Source organism: Mercenaria mercenaria, chromosome 16 (assembly GCF_021730395.1).
Source record: "Mercenaria mercenaria strain notata chromosome 16, MADL_Memer_1, whole genome shotgun sequence".
Taxonomy (NCBI): Eukaryota; Metazoa; Mollusca; class Bivalvia; order Venerida; family Veneridae; genus Mercenaria; species Mercenaria mercenaria.
Genome location: NC_069376.1, coordinates 34,263,993 through 34,280,354, shown reverse-complemented (window position 1 = coordinate 34,280,354; position 16,362 = coordinate 34,263,993). Strand labels below are relative to the sequence as shown.

At 35.4% G+C, this 16,362-nt stretch overlaps 2 protein-coding genes across 3 annotated transcripts in view; both read right to left on the bottom strand.

Moving 5' to 3' along the window:
* The window catches only part of LOC123540001 (death-inducer obliterator 1-like), a 43,907-nt gene extending 34,179 nt beyond the window's left edge, over nucleotides 1-9,728 (bottom strand). For both annotated transcript variants that reach the window (XM_053526677.1, XM_053526678.1), the window contains exons 1-5: nucleotides 9,674-9,728; nucleotides 7,377-7,463; nucleotides 6,445-6,520; nucleotides 2,274-4,290; nucleotides 1,404-1,509 (exon numbers count right to left, since the gene is read on the bottom strand). In XM_053526677.1, the coding sequence (XP_053382652.1) occupies nucleotides 1,404-1,509; nucleotides 2,274-4,290; nucleotides 6,445-6,483 (2,162 nt within the window). In that variant the 5' untranslated portion in view covers nucleotides 6,484-6,520; nucleotides 7,377-7,463; nucleotides 9,674-9,728. The remainder of the gene's footprint in view (nucleotides 1-1,403; nucleotides 1,510-2,273; nucleotides 4,291-6,444; nucleotides 6,521-7,376; nucleotides 7,464-9,673) is intronic.
* On the bottom strand, nucleotides 7,061-15,614 carry LOC123540583 (DNA ligase 1-like). The gene is made up of 8 exons (XM_053525863.1): nucleotides 15,429-15,614; nucleotides 14,643-14,867; nucleotides 13,219-13,408; nucleotides 12,292-12,475; nucleotides 11,449-11,566; nucleotides 9,674-10,543; nucleotides 7,377-7,463; nucleotides 7,061-7,078 (listed from the first exon to the last, which is right to left on the bottom strand). Exons 1-8 carry the CDS (start codon nucleotides 15,612-15,614, stop codon nucleotides 7,061-7,063), a joined length of 1,878 nt encoding a protein of 625 aa, XP_053381838.1.
* Nucleotides 15,615-16,362: the final 748 nt, after the last annotated feature.

Below are 16,362 nucleotides of genomic sequence, written 5' to 3'. Positions count from 1 at the left end.
GGGGAAATAATTCAAATGTTTGCAGTCTTAATGGGGTATAGCCTCAACAAAAATTATATGAAAAGGATTCATTATTCCAGGTAATATACTTTTTGAGCTATGAGCATCACAAACAAAAAATCCACTATTTTGGCTATTTCAAGGGCCATAACTCTGTAATAAGTGCTAAGATTCTAAGAAGAATGCCAAATGTGCAAGGTAACATTATGATAAAGACTCAAGCAAAGTTTCATGAATTTACATCAAATACTTTTCGAGCTAGGCACATAATTAGGTGAAAATGTGCATTTTTTTACTATTTCAGGGGCCATAACTTTAACAAGAGGGCCATGTAGGCCCTGTATCGCTCACCTGACCTATTGACCTAAAGATCTTCAAGATTTACATTCTGACCAAGTTTCATTAAGATATGGTCATAAATGTGGCCCCTAAAGTGTAAACTAGCTTTTCCTTTGATTTGACCTGGTGACCTAGTTTTTCATCTGACATGACCCAGATTCAAACTGGATCTTGAGATCATCAAGATTACCATTCTGACTAAGTTTCATGAAGATACAATCATAAATGTGGCCTCTACAGTGTTAACAAGCGTTTGAAACTTTCCTTTAATTTGACCCGGTGACCCAGATTGACCCGACATGACCCAGGTTCGAATTTGACCTAAAGATCATCAAGATTAACATTTTGACTAAGTTTCATGAACATACAGTCATAAATGTAGCCTCTACAGTGTTAACAAGCTTTTCCTTTGATCTGACCTAGTGACCTAGTTTTTGACCCCACATGACCCAGATTTGAACTCGACCTATAGAGCCTCAAGGTTAATATTCTGACCAAGTTTCATTAAGATATGGTCATAAATGAGGCCTCTACAGTGTAAACTAGCTTTTCCTTTGATTTGACCTGGTGACCTAGTTTTTGATCCTACATGACCCAGATTCAAACTGGACCTTGAGATCTTCAAGATTAACATTCTGACCAAGTTTCAAGAAGATACAGTCATAAATGTGGCCTCTACAGTGTTAACAAGCTTTTCCTTTAATTTGACCTGGTGACCTAGTTATTGACCCAAGATGACCCAATATCGAACTCGTCCAAGACTTTATTGAGGGTAACATTCTTACCAAGTTTCATGAAAATTTGGGCCCAAATTGTGACCTCTACAATGTCAACAAGCTTTTCCTTTGATTTGAACTGGTGACCTAGTTTTTGACCCCAGATGACCCAATATCGAACTCACCGGCATTATTTCAGGCCAGGGCAAACATAGTAGAACCACCAACCTTCCGCAAACCAGCTAAATGGCGTCCACACATGAATGAATTTTACACAGAAAGCAAACCTACTTCAGTGGTTCAAGTGATTCTAAGTCATCAACCATAGATTTATTTCAGAATATATACCTTTGATTATGAGGCTGTCTACAAATACAGTACAGCTCATCTGGATCCTCGAAGTCTTCATCATTCTCATCATCTTCGAAGTCAGAGTCTGTTTCTCCTTCATCATCTGTTATAATATTGAAGTTTTGTAAATCAACCGATTTTGTCCTTGTATTACAGTAACAATATTTGTTTAGAACTTCTATGACTTATCATTTTCGTTTACTCATATTCACTGTCAGCATTTCATACATGTATGATAGATATTTAACTAAATTGCTTTTTAAAAATTTATCCTTTTTTCCAACTGATAAAGAGCTTTTTTAGCATTAGCATAAATTTTACAAACCTAAACTGCGTAATAAGGAATCATAGGAAGAGGTACAATTTTAACACATCTGTAAACGACTTTCATTGAAAATTGTATATACATGTATGGTTCTAAATGTAGGTACTGGAACCCAATCAATAACTATCCAATAGTAATGTGAAATAAAAAGTTCCACTCAACTCAAAAGAATTTCACAGACCTAGTAAAATTTAAAGGGTGGAAATTATAAAATTTAACGAAATATTTTGAGCCATCATATTTCTGACAACAGTTAATGTTTCAAATGTTCTTGGAATCCTTATAAATACTAACTAATTCTTTCAAAGCAATAGATAACTTCCTAAAACATGAAAGAATGACTTCAGACATACTGCTTTTTGTGAAATAATCATAAGGAACATTTTTTGCACACAATATAAAATAGACCTTTGTGCTCTCCCTACCAAGCTCTTTGTCTGTTTCCTTGTAAAAAAAAACAAGTATAAGGAAATTTAAATTTCAATATCAAACATTTCTTAATGCAAAAACCATTTGGATTTTTGTAAAATCTAAATTATTACCACTTCCAAGTTTTTCTTTCTTCAGTATATCAGCAAAAGCTTTGGATTTGTTTCTCCGCTTCCGTCCACTGCTCTCATTCACCCCACCACCTTCTTCTGCAGTTGTCGATTCTTCCTTTACAACTTTCTGCCGTGGTTTAGGGTCATTGATTTTTAATCTTCTTTCAGAAAAGAAGTCTGACATTTTCAAAGGATTCTTAACTTTTGGCTTTTTTGGTGTCACAACTGTCTCTTGTACAACATCTTTCTTTCCTGATGTTAGATTTTCTTTTGTTTCTTCAGATGAAGTTTTAACATCAGCTGCAGGTAATTTTTCTGCAGTTTCTGTCTCTGATTTAGTTTTCTTCAAATCTGTAGTCTGGTCAGTTTCTTTTTTATCTGACACCTCTTCTTCTTCTGTATTATCTTTCATTTTCTCTTCCATTTTGTCAGAATCTTTCACTTCCTTCGCTTTCACCTCTGATTCTTCCTCTTTTTTTATTTCAGCATCTACACTACTGACCTTCTCATTAACGTTTTCTTCAGTTTCTACATCAACAATAATATCTTCACTTTCTGCTTCATTTGTATTAACACTAACAGATTCTTTTTCAGATTTATCTATTTCTAAGTCACCAACTATTATGCTGCTCTTCTTAGTATCACTTTTATCAATTTTGTCTGATTTAGCTTTTGACACATCTATCACAAAAACAGCAGGTTCATCTTTATTTTTCTCAGCTTTTAACAATTTATTTTTCTCAACAACCTTGCTTTCTTCAACTATATCTGGAAGTTCATCTAGATCTTGTTCATTTTCAACCTTAACAACTTCAGGTCCCACAACTTCTTCCTTTTCAGATTTAGTTTTCTTTGAACTTTTCACAGAGTCATCTTTAAAGGAAACTTTTGATACACGTTCTTTAACTTGCACGTTTTCTGATTTCTTTTCCTTATCAGTTGTTTGCTTGTTTCCTAACTCCTCTTTAGTAGGAGTAGGTAAATTATCTGGCATGAATAAATCTGCCATTGAGGAATCTATTGGCAAATCATCAGTTTTCTTAGACTTTTTACCTTTTCCTTTCCCATCCTTATTTAACTTTCCAGTTTTTTTCAAAACCTGACTAGGCTGAACAGATTTTCCATTTTTATCAGAACTAACACTTCCAACAGATTCTCTACGATCTTTTACACTGTCTGTTCTTTTTGCAGTTTCCTTTGTACCTGATGAAGAATCTCTTCTGTCTTTCACTGAGTCTTTCCTATTTCTGTCTTTTGACTCTGAACCTTTTCTTCCATGCCTGTCTTTATCTCTATGACTTTTAGAACTTCTTCTATCCTGAGAATGAGAATCTCTTCTATCAGAAGAATGTCTTCTGTCACTAGAATCTCTCCGGTCTTGAGATTCGTGTCTGTGACTTCCTGAGTCTGATTTATCATCTGACACTGATTCTTTCCTGTCATGTGAATGTTTTCTATGATGATGATGATGGTGATGATGTGAACCTCTGCTATCCTCTGAGTCATGTCTTTTAAGTGGTTCTGATTTTTTAATCTCTTCTTTCATATTATCACTTTCAGTTTCAATACTGGCACCAGTTTCTTTTAAGTCATTTTCAGCCTTTTGTTCTTCACTTTTCTCTTCAACAGAAATTTCTTTTTCCTTCAAATTTTCTTTATTCTCTAAGTGAACTTCATCTTTATTTTTCATATCTTCCACAATACTTTCATCATTCACAACATCAATTTGTTCTTCTTTGTCTTTGTCCATCTTATCTATACTTTCCTTAGTTTGTTTTTCATCACTACTTATTTCCTTATCTGGTTTGACACTTTCAGATTTAGTTTTCTCAATTTCCACAACAATGTCTTCAGAAACATTTTTTGTTTCATCTTCAATATTAACAGCTGCCTGTGCCTTGTTTTCTTTGCTATCATCCATCATTAAACCACTAGACAAGCTGGCAAAAATGTTTTGTTCTCCTCTTGTTGGACTCTGAATCTTTTTAGAAGGTTCCTGACTTGGTTTTGTTTCTTTCTGAAAAACCAGATGATTTTCAATGTAAAAGTAATGTTCACATTACAGAAAGAAAAACATTCGATTTGTAACAAGTACTCAGTACTGATGGGGTTATCATCTACAGGTCTATACCTATTTCAGTATATCTGACAGTACTGAGCAGATTATCATCCACAGGTCTACACTTACTTCAGTATATGTGACAGTACTGAGGGGATTATCATCTAAAGGTCTAAACTTCAGTATATATGACAGTACTGATGGGTTTATCATCTACAGGTCTACACTTATTTCAGTATATATGACAGTACTGATGGGTTTATCATCTACAGGTCTACACTTATTTCAGTATATATGACAGTACTGATGGGTTTATGATCTACAGGTCTGCACTTATTTCAGTATATCTGACAGTACTGATGGGTTTATCATCCACAGGTCTACACTTATTTCAGTATATATGACAGTACTGATGGGTTTATCATCTACAGGTCTACACTTATTTCAGTATATCTGACAGTACTGATGGGTTTATCATCTACAGGTCTACACTTATTTCAGTATATCTGACAGTACTGATGGGTTTATCATCTACAGGTCTACACTTATTTCAGTATATCTGACAGTACTGATGGGTTTATCATCTACAGGTCTACACTTATTTCAGTAATACTGAATCAGTATATCTGACAGTACTGATGGGTTTATCATCTACAGGTCTGCACTTATTTCAGTATATATGACAGTACTGATGGGTTTATCATCCTAAGGTCTAAACTTAATTCAGTATCTGATTTGACAGCACTGAGGAACTTATCATTTTCAGATCAATACTTACTTCAGTATGTGATTTGACAGCATCTGAGTGTTTGCCATCCTCAGATACAAACTTACATCAGTATTTAATTTGACAGCACTCTGGGGTTTATCATCTTCAGATCAAACCTTACTTCAGTATACTGTGAAATCATTATTATTCGTGGGGGGAGTAATTTTCGTGGATTTCGTGGTTGAGCTCAACCACGAATTTACGTCCCAACGAACACATTATGCCCACGATATTTTTTAACTGTACGAAAAGTCGCCAAAATTGACACCATAGCCGTTTGATCTGATCCGTAGTTGTATGCATGCGGCAGTACTAACCTGCAGCTTTCGTGTAGTTTATGGAATCTCCATCAACGATAAACTTAAGTATGCGTGGAAACAAAACCGACTATTTCTTTTAGAAATGTACCCGTGGTTTGAAATTGTTTATGACATGTTTGTCGAAGTGAAAGTAGATACTAAATAAAGAAGTTTGACGTAGCGTCACGTGCCAACTACACTATAATACGGCTGTTATATGATTTTTTATGGCCCCACTATGCAATGTTTATACACTAGCCTTTATTTTAATGACGTGTAGTAAAATACTACGACTTTGGAACTTATAAATCTTACATATTAATTTTAAGATTTGTATCTGATGCATTTATACCTAATTCAAATTACACGTTTCTTGACAGGAAATAACACATGCACAAGCTCAACAGCTCGTAATTTTCGATGCAGACGCGCATTCCTTCTGCCAATAAAAAAATGTCGGACACGTTTATAATAGTTTATGTAAGAATTATTATGGTTATACTTGCACTACATTATTTAAATCTTTAATAGTATGTTTTAATTTGCGGTAAAATAAATAGTTCTTGTTTAAAACACAATCAAATGATCAACTTTACATTTGTTTCGATTATGAATGCATATTGTGCAAGGTGCTACGGTTTTGACACTTTTTAATTGGCGCCAACTTTTCTCATTGAATATTTCACAGTTCTAAAACGTTTTACAAATTAAGGTTCGTATAATTATAGATAACGCAGTCGTTACTTGGCACATGATCACTCGCTAATCTCCCGTGGCGCTGATTGCAAATTCGGTAACCATGGTAGCGCTGTTTGACACGTGTAGGTTTCACATGTAAGGACAGATATACTAGTAGATCTATTCCTGTGGAAATTATTTCTTTTCTTTTTTTTTTCAAAAATTGAAAATCCACTAATTTACGTCCCCACGAAACAGCCATTTTGGTCAAAACCACGAAATTAAATGATTTCACAGTATGACTCGACAGTAGATTTATACTTACTTCAGTACTGAAGAGTTTATCATGCTCAGGTTTATACTTACTTCAGTATCTGATTTGACAGTACTTAAGGGGTTTATCATCTTCAGAGTCTGTAACTTCCTTCTTTGTCTTTTTTGCCTTTAAAGAAAAACAATTACTTTGAATACTCAAATCAATATTACTTTGGAGGGTGGCCATTTTAATGGAACTTGAATGTGTGTAATTGCATGAAAACAATTTGAAAGTTACAATATGTGGGAAGCCTGCTACGTCCAAAACTTTAACTTAAATTTCTAAATAAAGAAGGGGTATAATTTAGACAATTTTGAAGTTATGTAACTTGTCCTATGAGGTTTTCCCATGATGCCAAATATGTGTTTGGAGTTTGAATGCATCATATCTGGTAGTTTTAAAGGAACCTGCCTATATGCAATTTTTTTTTTATACTGGCACTGATGCCCATGAAAGGGTGACAACAATGGCTCTACTATTCGAAAAAAAATTCAAGTAGTCCAGCTAAAATTAAGACATGCTAAGAAGGAAATAATTGTGCCAACAGACATTTATCTAATGACATTGTTGTACTCAGGGTTCCCAGCTGATTAGATAATTATGCACTTGTTGGTTAATGTTGTTTATAGCAAATTTAAAACGTTGCCCGTGATGTTGCCGACGCAGTTAACTGTCAGCTGGTATCTAAAAAGACAGAAATAAATTTTAATAACTTTCTGAATGCATAACAAAAGTGGTATGTCGCCTCTGACATACTACTGACTCCAACTTTGGAGCCACCGGTGCAAACTTTTTCTGACTGGCGATTTTGTTTGCGCACCAGAGGAAATCCTGTCGACTAAACAATGATATTGATAATATGAAACTTCTATTTCATTGCCTTGTTTTTTTCCTATTCCTCCTAATACAACTTACATGTATAACCTATGAAGATTTATTTATCAATAGCATCTATTTCATGTAACATAAATGTCTCTCCTACCTGTTTTTTCAGTTGAGACACTTTCTGTTTCTTAGGTGTAGAAACTGGAGATTCTGCTTTCCCTTTAGCTGCCCTAGCAGGTGATGCCTGCATAGATAAAATAATTCAATGAAATGAGACTCCCACATTTAAAATACTGAGCTTAAAGACCAGTCTCAGAATACAAGCATGCTATTGGTCAGTTTCGAGACAGGGCTCTGAAACAACCAATCAGAAGTCAGATATTTCAGACTTCACTTGTTCTCAAAACTTTTGTTTTTCATACAGTTTGCCTTTTAATATGAAAATGAAAACTTACTGGGAATATTATCAGTAAAACAAGAGCACCGCCTTGCGGGTGCTGACGCTCATCTGATTTTTTTTGTGTAATAGAAATATTGTCCTACCCATGATTTTCTAAGTCTAAAAAGGGCCATCATTCTTGCAAAAAGCAGGATAGAGTTATGTTTCTTGATGTTCAGTGTCCACTTATGATGGTGAAAAACTGTTGCAAGTTTTAAAGCAATAGCTTTGATAGTTTATGAGAAAAGTTGACTTAAACATAATACTCAACCAAGAAAATGATTTTCTAAGTCCAAAAGGGGCAATAATTATTGCAAAAAGCAGGTTGGAGTTATGTTGCTTGCTGTACAGGGTCAGCTTATGATGGTCAACAAGTGTTGCAAGTTTCAAAGCAATAGCTTTGATAGTTTAAGAGAAAAAGCTGACCTAAACATAAAACTTAACCAAGAAATCTGATATTTTCTAAGTCCAAAAGGGGCCATAAATCTTGCAAAAAGCAGGATGGAGTTATGTTTCTTGCTGTACAGGGTCAACTTATGATGGTGAACAAGTGTTGCAAGTTTTAAAGCAATAGCTTTGATAGTTTAGGATAAAAGCTGACCTAAACATAAAACTTAACCAAGAAAACTGATTTTCTAAGTCCAAAAGGGGCAATAAATCTTGCAAAAAGCAAGATGGAGTTATGTTTCTTGATGTACAGGGTCTGCTTATGATGGTCAACAAGTATTCCAAGTTTCAAAGCAATAGCTTTGATAGTTAAGGAGAAAAGTTGACCTAAACATAAAACTTAACCAAGAAATCTGATATTTTCTAAGTACAAAAGGGGCCATAAATCTTGCAAAAAGCAAGATGGAGTTATGTTTCTTTCTATACAGGGTCAGCTTATGATGGTGAACAAGTATTCCAAGTTTCAAAGCAATAGCTTTGATTTTAGGAGAAAAGCTGACCTAAACATAAAACTTAACCAGGCAACGCCGACGCCGACAACCGCTCAAGTGATGACAATAACTCATCATTTTTTTCTCAAAAAATCAGATGAGCTAAAAATCAATTTCACCATCAATCAACTAAGACAATTGACTTTCATTTTGTGACCGATGATTTGCAATTACACTTAAATCAGATGTCAGTGATTTAGGCTGTATGCTGTCCCAAGATATCAAACAAAAGTCATTTGCCATCACCCAAATTTCTTTTTGGACATGTTTTCACATGGAAAGACCTGTTCTTTCTCACACAGAAATCATTTATGATTAGTTTTCAGCTATTTAAAGGTATATAAACCATATCGGATTCAGCTGAAAAGATTTAAATGAATTTCTATCATCAGTTCTCTAAAAAATTCATTTAGAGATAGACCCTAAAATTTTCAATGATAGTATTACATTAAATAAAGTCTAGAAATTAATTTCCAAGTCCTTGAAATAACCAAAAATGATTTCACAAATGTGAAGTTTATGATAGTTTTGTTAATATCAATAACAGAAGTTTTAATTTTTAATTTAAAGTTGTGATCCACAAAGAATGACAACTCTTGCCTTGGGCTAGTACTTATAAGTAGATATCTATTAGTTTACTTCCCTTGCAATTACACAATTGAGTGGAAAATGAAAACTGTTTCAGACACAATATCATACTTTTTTGCACAACAAAATCATTAAGGATTTATTCATTTGTGTTGGATTTACCCCTCAAGACATGGTTCCTATGATTCTGTCAACTTACATATGGTAAAAAATTAACTTTTAACAAGCCAATAATAAAATGAAGTACCAGTAGGTAAATAATAGCGCAGATAATACAGTTTTGCTTGTATCAAAATGTCACAATAGATCCACTTTTGTAATACAGAACACCTGGTAGGATTAGTAAAGGTGCAATTATATTAATCTCTATTTCCTATGCCTAATTCATTCCTATTTCTTAAAGCCTACTGAACAGAAATAAACTACAAAACATGTCTCCATCAACTTTTAAATATTGAAGTATCAAAACTGAAAATAAATCCTACAAACCTTCCTCTTCTCTCCAGCCTTTGGTGACTTGTTCTCCACCACTTTGGTTTCAGTAACTTTAGCTTTCTTTTTTGGTGAAGAACTAGTTGATTCATCTTCAGTGTCCATTTTCTTCTTACCTGCTACACCCTTTCCTTTCTGTAAAGCCTTCTTCTTCTTTGGTGAAGCATCAGAAACATCTGTTTCAGTTTCTGCTGCCTTTCCTTTTTTCTTCTTTTCTTTCTTTTTCTCCTTTTTCTTTTCTAGTAACTTTGCTTTCTTTGCTTCTTTGGCTTCTTTCATTTTTTTAAGTCTCTCTTTCTTTGACAGTTTTTTGGTTTTCTTTTTCGGTGATTTCTCTTCCAATTTTTCCTTCGTTTCACTTTCACTCCCTTCTGACTCTTCTGTTTTCTTATCTGCTTTCGCACCTTTCTTTTTCCCCTTCTTTCCCTTTGGCTTTGCCTTTTTCTTCCCTTTTGCTAATTTTTTCTTCTTTCCTTTCTTTGTTTTAGCTTCAGCTGCTTCTTCATCTTCGGATTCTTTCTTTCCCTTTTTCTTCTCTTTTGTTTTAGTTTTGTCATTTTTACTCTCTCCATCAGAGTAATCACTATCTTCTTCATATTTTCCTCCTTTTTTCTTCTTTTTCCCACCTTTAGCCTTTGCCTTCCTTCCTTTCTTAGTTTTTGTTTTCTCTTCTTCAGACTCGCTTGCTTCATTTTCCTCCACTTCTTCTTGTGTTTCCTCAGGCTCTTCTTCATCTTCTTGGTTTTCTTCCTGGGAACTTTCGTCTTGACTAGACACTGACTTCCCGCCTACACTGCGAGCAGGACTGGTTATTCCCTTTCCACGACCTCGACCTTTCGGGGAGGAGCTTTTTACAGGGGATTGCGACTGAAATGTTTTATTGATAATGATAACAAAGGATAATAGTAATTATAACAGTACAATAATTGTAAGATTAACAGATTTTTAATGTAACTTTTTCACTAGATAATTCTTATTTAAAAGGTTTTTAAAAGGTTTTTAATTCATGTGAAAGCAATGTTAAAACTGGGATATACATATGTAACCTACAAATTAGAAAATTTCAAATTAATTTACAGATCGATACTGTAAACTCAAAGAATTTCACTGTCTTAAAATTTTTGGGTTTATGTATTTGTTGATCTCCAATTTTGAGCTGTTGTAAAATTCATATTCCACCCCCCCCCCCCCCCCCCCCCCCCCATCCACATGATGGCTTCACTTTCAATCTCAAAGTAACTGTGGCCTAAAACCCTTGAAATACTGAGTCATCGTCTGACCATGGGCTAACATTTTATGAAATTTGAAAACCTAGAAAAAAACTTCAGATGTTTATCAGGAACCGTTTTCAGTTTCAAGATCTCTAGCAGGTCAATACCACCTTGACTATTACCTACTGACCCCCCAAAACAATCTAACATGTAGCTCAAGGCGATCTTTACTTACTAAGCAAACCATTTTCAGTTTCAAAGTCATTTTGACCTTGAACAACTGACCCCCAAAACAATTGGGGTCATCTACTGGCCACAGGCAATCATCCTATTTACTCTGGCCATTGTGACACTAACAAATTAAAATCCATACTTATTGTTTGGAAACCAAGTATTCTACAGAGCAACCAACAATAGGCACAAGGAGGGAGAGTAGATTGGTAAATTTTATTTATATTTTGGAAATACATTTGTACTTTTGTGGCTTGGCTTGATTCAACCAGAAAATTATTTTTCTTGTTAATTTCACAGTAATCACAGGTCATCACTGTGTTTTATTACCTGTTCTGTATCGTCAGTGTCATCTTTGTTTTTCTCAGCTTCCATGGCCTGTCTGTTGGCAAGCATTATCTTCTCTGCCAGATCTCTCTGTTTCTGATCACTGATACGTGTTGAGGCCCTGGAAAAGTATCATTAAAACATAAATCCTTGAGGCCCTGGAAAAGTATCATTAAAACATATACTGTTGCGGCCCTGGAAGATGAATCAAAACATACAGTTACCTTAATGAGCGCTAGAAAAAATACAACTAAATATATACTACTGAGGTTCTGAAAGAAGTATAATTAAAATCTATGTTATTGTGGCCCTGTAAAAAGTATCTTAAAAGCATATATAAAACCTTGCCTTCATAATTTTATTTATATAACCAGGAAATAATTGTAACGTTTTTTTTTCTTTCTAATCTTTGCAAACAGAGCATCTTGTGAATTTGAAATAAGCACAAAAATTACCCAGTATTATATCCTAAAACAACCAGTTCCTGACTTTCATTAAAATGACTACATAAATCATAATGATAAAACCAATTTTAAGAATTGCTGTAAGCTGCATCTTTGAACAAGTATGAGATTGACTCAGACAATTTGACATAAAGAAATATGACAGAAGTCATTCATCCGTAACCTATTGTACATATGGGGAAGTTGTCAGTTACATGCGAAGAAAAAATTATTACTGGCACATAACTAAAGAACACTGGGTACCATAACTGATCCAGTAATAAATATAATGAAAAACTATTGAAAAACATCCTTAAATCTGTATTACATACATGTACATCTACACATCAACAAATTGTTGAACCTAATTCGTCTTAGAACAACAATCTTAGAAAATATAAACCTGAATCCAAATGGTAATGGCATGCCAATCACTACCCCTCGACCCCTACCCCGACCTTTAGTGGGGCTCCCCTCTGTTACCCAGTCCTCATCTAGGTACTTGCTCTTGATGTGAGCACGCCCAGATTTCCGTGGCGAGGTGGTGGAACTCTCAGTCTTAGAATCAGTCTGCTCTGCCTCTGAATCTGAAAGTAATTTCTAGATATTAGTCAATAATGTAAATGTTTCTCGCATTGTAGGGTTATACTTATTTATTTAAAAACGAATGAGTCGAGTCTTAAGGCGAAAAGACACAAAAAGGTCATATAAAGCCGAACTAATTTATTTAAGGTCAACTGAGAAGCAAATTCTACAATTTATATTAATTGCCCTCTACTCATCATTCCTGATGGAATCAATCACTACAAGAGTATGAGTGAAGAGAAGCCAGTTTTCCTTTTAAATCAGGAGTGTTTAGCAATGGAGCTACATGAACTGGTCTTCACGTCTTTGGTATGATGTGGCCGCAGATTAAACACACGACCTCTCGCGCTCACAACATATTTGAGACAACATAACTGACACAATATGGCAACTTTCCAGCATTAGCAGTGGCAGACCACCAGAATGCCTCTTCTGGCATTATTTCAGGGTATGTGCTGCTTGGTGAACCAATAACCTGCCAACCTGCTTTAGAACTTCCACAACTGCAATTCATTATCTAAGTACATGTAATACAAGATCCCAGAAATCAACAACAGTTAAGGTAGAGTGGTTCTAAGACAGCAGACATAGTTATAAGAAGAATTTAATTCAAGCCACTCTTACAAATCCCTTACAATCATTTTTTCAGCTTATCAAAATAGACACTTCTTTTAAAATTTTACATCATTAAGATTAATTGGGATAGTGTTTTGAAGTTAATAACATCAGTGTACTGTATACAAACCTGTGGACATGTTGAGTGCTGTAGGTACAGTGTTAATAGGTATGGCACTGGCTGCCTCTTCTACTGTTACCATCACTGGCAACGACTTGGAGGCTGGTTGCGTGGTAACAACCTTAGTTTTCTGCACATGTACCTTTTCTGGGTTCATGCAATAACCATGGTCCGAGAACACAGCTGATATAATTGACTCCTTAAACAGACAATTTGTACTATGCAAGAAACAAGAAAAGTAGCATATACATGTAAATAACAGTTCCATTATGATTAAGTCACTAAACCAGTCATATTGTATTTTGGTTAGGACAACTCTTGCGTAAAAATTTGCTACTAAAATCAAGTGATATCAAGAAAAATCAACTAAACAAATTGAGATGTTTAGTACAGTTTTAAAAACTAACTAGAGCTATCACTATTCTAAAGGTGATGAATGTACCCCCCACATGCACTGACACAGTACACTGCAATTTAACGCACACAAGATTGCATAATTATGTGGACTGTATGTATATAGACTGTATGTATACAGTATAGTAACAAAATACAAAGTCCCAGAACTATGCAGAATATTTATCTAAAAGAACGTAACATTCACCATGCACAACTAGGGTTGATACTGATCACTTGTGTGAAGTTTCATTAAATTGTGTGCAAGGGTTCGGAAGATCAGGCGTGCACAAGATTGCATATGCAGACTGTATGTACTTAGTATGTGAACAAGAAACAAAGTCCCGTAACTCTGCAATTTTTGTTGTTGAAACAACCTAACATGCCCCATGCACAAGTACTGTTGTTACTGATCACTTGTGTGAAGTTTCATTATATTGTGTCAAGGGGATGAAGAGAGATGGTGCGCAAAATTGTGTCTATGTATATAGTATAGTAACAAAAAACAAAGTCCCGTAACTCTGCAATTTTTTTTCTGAAACAACCTAACATGCCCCATGCACAACTACTGTTGTTACTGATCACTTGTGTGAAGTTATATTAAATTGTGTCCAGGGGATGAGGAGAGATGGTGCGCACAAGATTGTGTCTATGTATATAGTATAGTAACAAAAAACAAAGTCCCGTAACTCTGCAAATTTTTTTCCTGAAAGAACCTAACATGCCCCATGCACAACTACTGTTGTTACTGATCACTTGTGTGAAGTTTCATTAAATTGTGTCAAGGGGATGAGGAGAGATGGTGCGCACAAGATTGTGTCTACGGACAGACAGACAGATGGACAGACAGACAACCTGAAACCAGTATACTCCCCCCTTACAACTTTGTTGTTGGGGGGTACAAAAAGCAAAGTTACCCATGGATTTTTATTTTAACTGTCTGTAATTTTTGTCAATTTCTTTTACTGCTAATCCAGCAGCCCTATAACACTACTGCACGGCATTTAATAGTAATTTTAGTAGTTAAATTTTTAACTAACCGGTAGCGAATCCGAGCTATCCCGCCTTGCCGAGGTTGATGCCATGGTGCCATCTCCCTGACCACCGTGTCCTGCTCCACCTGCCAGCTGCTCTGTGCCATCGAGGTTGAGGAATGTCAGATCTGGACTCGACTGCTGGAGCAGCTCCTGCACCCCCGCCGACGACAACACTTCATCTAACTTGTTTAAATGTTCCTCCGAGAAACCACTAAATGGATTCTTGTCCTGTTTAAATAACATGGGAACATGTTAACAACAATAAAATTCTTTGATGTTTACTAAGGGCTTAGCGCAAAACTATTGTATCTTGTTCTTTATTTATATATAGTTACAATAGTTTTGCACTCAGCCCAAATTTAATTTTAAAAATGTTCTGACACAAGCTTCTTTTAAGTTACTTATAATAAATGAAGATTTCAAATTTGGTTTTCTACGTAATTGCAAATTGGAAGATGACAGAAAAGAATGCAGGAATCTAAAACAGTTTTGACCATATTTATTACTGAACATATATATTTTTATTAATGGTACAACAAGAGCAATGCAAACAGACTGACATCACCGTAACACAATATACCATTTTTTTAGTTCCGGCATACAAAAGATATTATCAGACTCATATGTTCCTCCATTCCAGAGTGTAAATCATAAATGTCACACAATTATGGGATGACAATTTTCCCAGTGCGATTTGAGCTTTTTAGCTACCTTTTGTCGCCTAGAATTTGGGAGACAAAAACAATTAACAAAACCCGTCACACTAAAATGACTTCAAGGAAAGCATACCTCCATTCCATCAAAGTTCCAGTTTAAATCTGCCCCTTGGTTTAATGATTGGCTGCTGTTAACCACCTGGTTTTGTATATGCTCCACCCCCTGTGAGGTTTCTGGTGGCTCCGCCCCTAGAGAGGATCCTTGAGCAGTGATTGGTTGTGAATCAGATAATATTCCTGCCTCCAAACTATCACTCATTTCCTACCACAAGCAAACTGTAAATATAAAAGTTACACTGTCAAAAATTCTGGTTAGACTTCACTACTGGAATTTTTTAGCCAAGGGATACAAATATCAAACAGTAAAAAACATACCCGTGGGTTAAAAATTTTAGCTATGGCATGATGTGTGTGTGTGTTTGGGTTTAACGTCTTTTTCAACAGTTTCTCAGTCATATAAACAACAGTGTCTACTTGTAGCAGTGAGCACAATTCCCAACTTTAAAGTGCGGCCTAACTGGAATATCACGCTGTAGACGCGTAACATGATACGCCACCCAGTCACATTATACTAAAACCGGGCTGACCAGTCCTAGCACTACCCTCTTAATGCTGAGCGCCAAGCGCGGAAGCTACTAGTACCATTTTTTACGTCTTTGGTATGATGCGGCTGGGGTTCGAACCAATGACCTCCCACACTCGAAGTGGACGCTCTACCACTAGGCTACCAAGGCGGTTATAGCATGATGTATTTAAAGGGCATGATGCATTTGAAGGGGTTAGAAACAAAACCTAATTCTGAATTACTGCATGTTCCCATATCAATGCCCCAACGGCATAACACTTTGCAAAAGGGGAGCATTCATTAAGGCCCTACACAGATTGTTTAGTAAATATTAAACTATAAATCAAACGTTTACGTATCTAGACTGATTTTCTGACAGTTTAGGTCATTTATAGAAATTTTCCACTGCAAATATATTATTTTTTGGCCAAAAATATTCTAA

Excerpts from the sequence above, each read along its gene's own strand:
- LOC123540583 (XM_053525863.1), bottom strand. The coding sequence starts at position 15,614 with ATGAGTGATAGTTTGGAGGCAGGAATATTATCTGATTCACAACCAATC. Across the intron at positions 12,476-13,218 it reads AGCACTCAACATGTCCACAG|ATTCAGAGGCAGAGCAGACT; the intron begins GTTTGTATACAG and ends AATTACTTTCAG. Across the intron at positions 10,544-11,448 it reads ACACTGACGATACAGAACAG|TCGCAATCCCCTGTAAAAAG; the intron begins GTAATAAAACAC and ends AAAACATTTCAG.